Source organism: Notothenia coriiceps, unplaced genomic scaffold, assembly GCF_000735185.1.
Source record: "Notothenia coriiceps isolate Sejong01 unplaced genomic scaffold, NC01 NC01_scaffold00017238, whole genome shotgun sequence".
Taxonomy (NCBI): Eukaryota; Metazoa; Chordata; class Actinopteri; order Perciformes; family Nototheniidae; genus Notothenia; species Notothenia coriiceps.
Window position 1 is genome coordinate 1 of NW_011349939.1, and position 8,817 is coordinate 8,817.

The following is an 8,817-nucleotide window of genomic DNA, read 5'->3' on the forward strand; positions in this document are numbered from 1 at the left end:
AATTGGATTCACAAATGCCTGATCGAAAGTTGTAAATGTTAAAGAGATATTCACAGATCTTTTTTTTAAATGTGAAAATATTTAGCGTATTTGCAGATCCGTTTTACACTTGCACATTTATTTGTGAGTTTGCAAATCTTTTAAATGCATTTGTGGATGGTGTTTTACATTTACAAATCACATATTTACACACAAATTATTTTTATGTTCACACAAATAATTATGAGACATATTTATGCCCATAGAATTTAAACAAAATTGCATGTCAACAGCGCTGCCACCTTATGGTTAGTTTGTTATTTTATGGCAACAACAGAAGTAGGACACAAGGAGTTTCTCTCCCAAACACTCCCCCCAACCTTAAATGCCTCCATTTGACTCCTTTGCTATCCGTAACATAATCACATCACTATGTAACACTGATAAATACATTGCAGGTGATTTGCTAAGGGTCGTGACATTTTTGACTGATTTCAAAGCCGTTGACCAATCAGAACAGAGCTGGCCAACTAAAAAAAGAAGGAAAAAAGGAGAAACAAATATGAACCTGATAATGAGCATAATATGTCCTCTTTAATTATTCCTTCCTAAATTCACATTAACACACTCATTTCTCATGCCCCTCCCAAAAAAAGGCCTTTCGGCTTCACATTCATGCCCCAACAACAGGGCATGTCTAGATTCTAGTTTAAACATGCCCAATCGTGAAATCGTAGGGTGTCACCCAACGTGTGAATTACATTCAATTAATGATACATTAGATTCATGTTCACTTCAGGAACGTTTCCGCCTCTCAGTTGTCAGCTCTATTATCACACATTTATGACAGCATGCACAGTGATTGTATCCCTGTCTGGTTGATGTAGAAGTTCATCCTGATGGACAACCCCAGCAAACTGTACACCATCATCCAGGAAGACCTGCCAGCAGCCAACGGGATCATACACATCATCGACCAGCCAATGACCAACACTCTCTCTGACCGGTCCCTTCGTGATGAACAGGTGAGGTTAAGGATCACAAAAACTTCCTGAAAACAGGAAAATATTTTGTTTACACTGAGATTAACCAGAACATATTTGAATCAAAGAAATAACAGAACATGGAAAATATTGCCTCAAAGAAATGCTACATTAAAACATAAATGTTCATAATTTAAGAATTTCTGGTGCTCAGTATTTTAGTTTAATTAAAACGTTATTAATTAACCTGCCCAGTTAAATACAAAGCCTTATATGAAAGTGAATGTCAGTTTTTGGATCTTCTTCTTCTCGTGTCCAGTTTGCTGATAAGACAATCGGAGAGATTCTGACAAAGGATGACAAATACAACCGCTTCCTGTCTCTGGTTGATGTGAGTATCTTGTTCTGGCCAATCACATCACACACAGACGATATGTTTTATTCTAAGAATTCAGTCAAACCTTCAAAAGTCAGGAGACAATCTCCTGATTCTCCTTTCCCAAAAAGCAATGGTCCACTTATCTAAGAAACCATAACACACAGGCACATGACACATGCAGTATTGTAAAAATTAAAGATTGTTGTGTGGGAAAACTCTAGTAAATCAGCATTTTGTGAGTCACTAAGTTATTGGATTAAATGGGATATGATATGTCTGTGTGTGTTTTTAGAACTGCGGGTCACCACCACCCTTGCGGGGTCTGGGTCCTCTGACTGTGTTCGTCCCTTCAAACGACGCTGTGGACAAATCCAGAGACGGCAGCATCTTGTACATGCTGAATTCAGTAGGTCTAAGTATTTCATTAGTGTAGACAAGAACAAACATTGTGTAAGACAGAATTCAAATACTTGACTTCCAAAACCATTGGTATGATATAGATCTTAAAGACTGGCTCAGCACTATTTAGTGTAATGAAAAATTGAAAACAGGCTCAGTATTTTTCTAACATACAGTAATGTCAACATCGACCCCAGTTACCAAGTGTGAGCCCTTCAGCCATCATTATACTTTATGTGAGGATTATCAGGGATTTTTAATTATATTCTTCTCTTTTTCTAGGCCAAATATAAACTGCAGGAACTTCTCAGGCACCATGTTTTCTCCAAGGCCGGGGTAAGACGACCCCCACTCGACACTTCAGTCCTTCCTGTGTCTGTCCTCCTTTCTGCCTTTTGCTTTGCTTTCAAATATGGCCAAGAAAGAAATGCCTTTTGGTTCAAAGATTTGGTGAACAGACATCTTCTTAACAGATCTACACAGTCTTTTCTTAAAAGCAAATTGTAATTTCCTGATCGAAATTCTTGCTTTACAGAGAACGAACCCTTTAGATTCAATGTCGACGTGATCTTTCCTTTAACACCACCCTCAGAAAAACAACAACTTCACTGCTGTTAGGGCACTAGGAATAGCTAAATTGTCATTTTTGTTTGTCCTGTCAAGAAAGAAATATACGGTTTGGTTAAATTATTTTTCTGTGTGTAGCTGACAGTCGCCGAGTTGGCTACTCTCCCTCAGATTCGTACGATGGCCAATCAGATTGTCACCATCACTGTGTCCGAAGATGTAAGTGTATCCGAATGGTTCTTATCAGCCTCTCATAATTTGCATTGATTCCTGGCTCATTTCCATTAACACAAGGCACCTCTTCCTTTTTCCCCCGTTAGGGTGCGATCCTTCTGGGGGAGAAGGGCATCCGTCTGTCGAGCACCAACATCATGGCGTCCAACGGAATAATCCATTTGATTGATGGGCTTCTCTTCCCGCCCTCCATCCTCCCCATCTTGCCTCACCGCTGTGATGTCACAGAGAGCAAGATCACTGTGGTGAGCATCACAACACAATAATAAATAGAGTACATTTTCATTGTACCTGGAAATGCAGTAAATTATTATCCGATATATAGGGTGGCCAAAAGGTGCAAACGCGCTACACCGGCCATGAACTTTTTTATAGGCGAAACGCAATGCAGCTTCAGAAACGGTGCAAAAACAAAATATGCAAAAAGACATGCAAATGAAGAAACCTCTTTACCAACTTTAGCTACTAAAAGAGCTGCATTAACAAAACGCTGCAAATACAAAACGTGTCACGGCTGTACAAGGAGTGGACTCAAAAGCACGGAGGCAGACACAGGATTCAAGTACAAAATTTTTTTACTTGAAAAGCAGATACCGTACAAAAATACATACAATAAAGAATCTACACTAATGCTTACCTAACAAATAACTAGAAAAATACTACTACCTGATCTTACCTTACTATAACTATATACACTGTAACGACGAGACGCCGTTACTTGAGCTCATGTGGATATAATCATTGTACTGTGTGGGGTATATTGACGACAACTTCCCTGTTCCCCATGTATGTTGTAGCTGATTGTGGGCACCTGGTGCCCTGTGTTTAATTGCTCCCCCTCACCTGTGTTTAATTGCTCCCCCTCACCTGTGTCTAATTGCTCCCCCTCACCTGTGTCTTGTTAGCCTGTGTATTTAAGTGCTGTTTCTTGTTGGAGTGGTAGGGTGTGTGAGATCCTGGTGGCTGCAGGCTGGGCTCACGTGAACAGCAGCAGCAGCAGGATTGAGGCTGTGTGTCATATGTTCATGTTTTAATAAATGCCCACACCGGGTTATATTTTTGGACGTTCTGCCTCTGCCTCCTTGCTTGGTCGGGCCGCTCAACGGTCGGTCTCACATACACGGACAATGACTGTAACGATAACTATATGCAAATAGGATAACGCTGGAGAGTTCGGCATAAGACAATCTGGCAACAGACAAAGGGAGACAGGACACTATATACATATATGTAAGTGGGCACAGGTGGAAACAATCGGGGGCAGGGCAGACACTGACGATGGCGGAAAAACAACCAAGGCAGGAAGTAAAGGATCGAGGAACGAAACAAGGGCTGCAGTTGAATAGTCCAAAAATCAGCTCCTAACGTCTAACCCTATCGTCTATTCCTTGAACTCTGAGTGAAACGTCACAGGGTTAAGGGATAGTGGATAGGAGAATTCAAAAGGACTTACGATGCACATGTTTAGCCGAGTTGGTGAATATATTTCTTCAATTGCATGTGTTTTGGCAAATTTTAGTTTTTGCATCATTTCTGAAGCTGCAATGCGTTTCTCCTAATGGAAACGTTTTGGGCTGGTTTGCACCTGACGGCAACCGTATATTTGATATGACACTGATCTATTGGATGGATAAAAAAACCATCTGATGAACCAAATAAAAAAGGGGCTTTTTAAGTGTGGAAAACCTGATGGTAACTCTGATAAATCTACCTGGTACGTGTCTAAGTTACTTCCTTTTTCTAGCAGTGAAGTCAATATGGACAACATTTATTTGACCAGCATCACCAGATTTATAATCTTCATGCGGAAGGAAAGGATATGTGGATAGAAAATAAAGGTATCAGTAATGCTAACAGTAGAAGCTATGCATTTATTGTTCTCTGGTTGTGTGTTTCTAGGGTCCATGTGTTCACTGCAGTTACCTCTTTGAGACTGACTGTCCAGAAGGCACCACTGAATTGGTAAAATACCTAATTATTATTCTACAGAAACCCCTTGTCGCATACTTAAGACAAAAACTGTTGATGTCTAAGTCTGTGCAAACTAGTTTTTAAATAGCATGGTGAGTTTTACAACTATAAGGTGAAAAGTATGGAGGTGTATGTTGATGTAAACAATGATCAGAATCAGAATACCTTTATTAGTCCCACAGAGGGGAAATGTACGTAGTTACAGAAAAAAGAGCCACAGACAGCTTAATGTTACCTATGTTACATGCATTAAAAAGTACTAAGTTATGATATAATACAAAAATAATAATATTTAAAAAAAAAACAGTTACATAATTTTCAAAATACACATCCTTTAACAGTTATAAGGACTTAGCAGCCAGGTATATATTACATAGTTATTAACGGCATATATATATATATTGCACATACAGCACATATTGCACGTACTTGGTTGGTATTTAACAGCAAGATTTGTGATGTGACTCTAAACCTTTAGAAAAAAAGGGAAGAGTGTTAGAACATTTTATGCATATGTTATATGTTATATATAACCACTGGATGAAAGTATAAATTGTAATAAGGTCAGAAAGATGTAATACTATAACACCTTTCATAAATGAAAGCATAAATTAGACAGAGAGCCATAGCAATAAAAAGCAAACCCGCTTGTTTTCAGTATGTAAGTATGGGAATGTAAACTGTTTTCTTAGACCATATGTCATTCTGTGCTTTAATCATCCTGATGTGACAAATAACCACTGTATAACACTTTAAAATAAATAAATAATTAGATACAATCGCTTTTGTTCTGGTTGCCAGATGCTTATTCCAGAAATCTTCATCAAAATCCTGCCTTTGTTTCAGCTATTTTGCACAGATATTTTATAAGAATTCTCTATCTGTTGAAACCTGGCTGGTAGAAGACATGGGCGAGATCATAAAACCATCAAATCTGTGTGTCTGTCTCCAGGACTCTCATCAGACCGGCTGTACTTACATAGTGTCTCGCCTCAACACCCAACTCAGTTCAGGATGTGCCAAATTCTGCAACGCCACCAACACGGTCAGTTTTATTTCCAGCTTTCAATAGCTGATAGAGTCAATAGTTTAGAAGAAATGGTGGAATTATCCTTTATCTATGTCTATTGTGTGTGTATTTTACAGGTAGCACAGTGTTGTAAAGGTTTTTATGGTCCGGACTGTAAACCCTGTATCGGAGGATTCGAGCACCCTTGCTATGACAAAGGAGCGGTGAGCATTACACACACAAGCAAACTCTGACTCTCGAGCCACCTTTCTCTACTGATGATTTATCATTTTTTTATTTTTTGCCACATGCAGTGCTTTGACGGTATCCAAGGCAACGGGTCGTGCAGCTGTCAGTCAGGCTTCAAGGGTGTCGCCTGCCACATCTGCGCAGATCCATCCAAGCACGGAGAGAAATGTGACGAAGGTAACAGCTCCTCCTCACTTTGAGAGAGTTCGTATATTCATACACGCAGACTTCAACTGTAGTTATTGAGTATGTAAGTCGCTTTGGATAAAAGCGTCTAACAAGTGACATGTAATGTAATGTAATGTGACATTATCCCACTATTAAACTTAAATCATCACATGGTGTGTGTTTTTGCGTGTCCCTAGAGTGTCGCTGTGTCCACGGTGTGTGTGATAACCGTCCAGGCAGCGCTGGTGTGTGTCGGAGAGGATCCTGTCTAGAGGGATATTCGGGAGAACACTGTGACAGGACGGCCACGCCCTGCAACTCTGACGGCCAGCAGGAACACTGCCACATCCACGCATACTGCACACACACGGGACTGGAGAACAAGTAAGATACCATGTTAATTTGGAAACATCTTTTTATTTGTTGTTAAATTCTCAATGAAAAAGTGAGTATTAGTTTGGATCTCATTAAGGTACTTTATTTGATCCATAAACAGGTAACCCATTTATTCTTAGTTTTTATCTGGTGTTTAAACCAAAATTGAGATATCTAAACAGCTCCAGGATGGATTGCCATGACATTTTGTAGAGACATTCCACCAATGCTAGAGGAATACTACAGATTGTCTCTAGTGCCACGAAGAGGTTCACATTTTGTTCAACACTGATGTCCTCTAGGAGGATGTTATCTAGCACCAACGGAGGATAAAAGCTGAATACAATCCTTGAAGCGATATAGTGCAGCTCTGCACGATCCAGTGTTGTAGTCAAGTCCCCGCTCCAAGTCCGAGTCACCCAAGAAGAGTCAGTCGAGTCTGAGTCATCATTACCTGTGCTCGAATCCGAGTCCGACTCAGTCACAAGACTGAGTCGTCATGTATCAATCTGAGTGGATATATTTGTTTGAATGTAGCTGTTGGTTTGGTTCTTATCAATCAATATTTGTTGTTGTCTAAATGCTTTTATCCTCTTATTTTCTGCATTACTTTTATTCTGTCTATATAACTACTTTGGGCTGCAATTCTTGTATGAAAGGTGCTTTACAAATATTATTATTATTATTAAGTTTTGGTCGAGTTCCAAGACTGCCTTCAAAAAGCTTCTTCACAAATACAAACGGTCTACATTCAACACAATGACCCACTGTCAGTATTTCAGGTTGTCTTGCATGCAAGAAAAGAGAGAAAGGGGATGAACAAAGTAGTTTGAAAGAGAAGTGTCCAGTTTAGTTTTATGTATTACATAAATGTGTGCTCATTGTTAACCTTGGAGAACCCGCAATAAATGGATGTTTCCAACGGCACCCAGTTCATCTTTTCTCTGTGATAATAGTCCGGAGGGCTGGTTACCAGCTGACAACGAGCCACGTCAGAATGTGGCGGTGAGCATCCAAACTATGGTTTAGGAGCCGAGATACCGATAGTAAAGAATGTAACAGAACTTTTGCTCATGACATTTGACGTTGTCCCGGTTTTTTCCTCAAGCGTCCTTTGACAGAAGCATCTGTCAAAGCACACAGCACGGGGGATTTGCGGGGGGGGGGTCTCGCCTCGCAGCTGCACAAGCCTGGGGATGAGTACATCCAGACTTGAGACAAAATTTGTCAGTCCAATCGTCAATGTGTGTGTCTGAGTTCGAGTCCATCACTGCGGGAGACCTAGTTAAGTCACGAGTCCCGCAAATCGGCACTCGAGTCCGAATCGACCCAACTCTAATAATATGATATTCTTATACCTATTACTGAATTTAGAACAGCTTACCTGCCTTGTTAACTCATATTTAAACACACTTTTTTGAAATTGGAAATAAACTAAATTAAACTCAACAATCACCGACTTTGGTTTGGTCAAAATCCTTTATTCTCTGAGTTAGATGTAGAAATGTGTTGGTCCCACACACTGTTTTCACAGCTCTATCTCACTGTCATTTCTTTGGTGGCAGACTATTAAATTAGACAAAAGTTTTGGAGAAATCCCAGCACTGCAGCTCTTTCCTTTCCGATGTGTAATCAGAGAGCAACATTTACAGATCAACAAACCTATGAACAGGTGAACAACCCCGTCCCTCTTCTGTTACTTGAACAGCTACTGAGTTTGTCCATCATCAATCTGTGTGTGTGTGTGTGTTGCACCAGGTGTTGGTGTCGGGATGGATATGATGGTGACGGTCACTCCTGTTCTCCCATCAACCCCTGCCTACTGAGCAGCCGAGGAGGCTGCAACACCAACGTAAGTGTGTGTGTGTGTGTGTGTGTGTGTGTGTGTGTGTGTGTGTGTGTGTGTGTGTGTGTGTGTGTGTGTGTGTGTGTGTGTGTGTGTGTCTTCTTCTACAACCCCCATATCCTAAATAACAAAGTTGGTATAAAATAATTAAAGACACATTTGTACTTTGTTTACAATAAGAAGTTGAGAGTTCACTGATGTACTCTGGTGAGTGGCCATGAAAGATTGGATTATATTTGAAAATGTATAATACAAACATTCCATCTGCCCATCTCCCTCCTGCTCAACAGGCAAGGTGTGAGTATGCGGGTCCAGGTAATGCGTCATGTGTGTGTGCTGAGGGTTGGACAGGTGACGGCAGAGTGTGTGTGGAGATCAAAAACTGTCAGCTGAAGCGTCGAGGAGGCTGCAGCCCCAACGCCGACTGCAACCACATCGGACCTGGACAGGTCAGTCGCTAACGGTTAGAGATGTATAGAAAGCGTCCGTTAATAATTATTACATGAAAGCCTCTTTTTTGTTGTTTTGTGTGTTTTTGTAGTCATTTTGCTTTTTTTTTGTCATTTAATTTTGTTGTCTCCCTGTTTGGGCTGTTCTGTCCCCTCATCTTTCTAAAGTCAACAGTTTTTCAACCTCAGTTTTTCCTGAAATATTTAGA

General features: G+C 40.3%; 1 protein-coding gene across 1 annotated transcript; it reads left to right on the forward strand.

The window, feature by feature from the left end:
- Window positions 1-866: 866 nt before the first annotated feature.
- LOC104950213 (stabilin-1-like) lies at window positions 867-8,608 on the forward strand (the record flags this gene model as incomplete). Its single annotated transcript, XM_010776699.1, has 13 exons — window positions 867-1,004; window positions 1,282-1,353; window positions 1,634-1,747; window positions 2,023-2,076; window positions 2,446-2,526; window positions 2,628-2,786; window positions 4,441-4,503; window positions 5,465-5,557; window positions 5,659-5,745; window positions 5,836-5,947; window positions 6,136-6,322; window positions 8,072-8,165; window positions 8,450-8,608. Coding segments are annotated over 13 exons (1,413 nt in total), but the record flags the coding sequence as incomplete, so codon positions are not given.
- Between the last annotated feature and the right edge of the window lie 209 nt (window positions 8,609-8,817).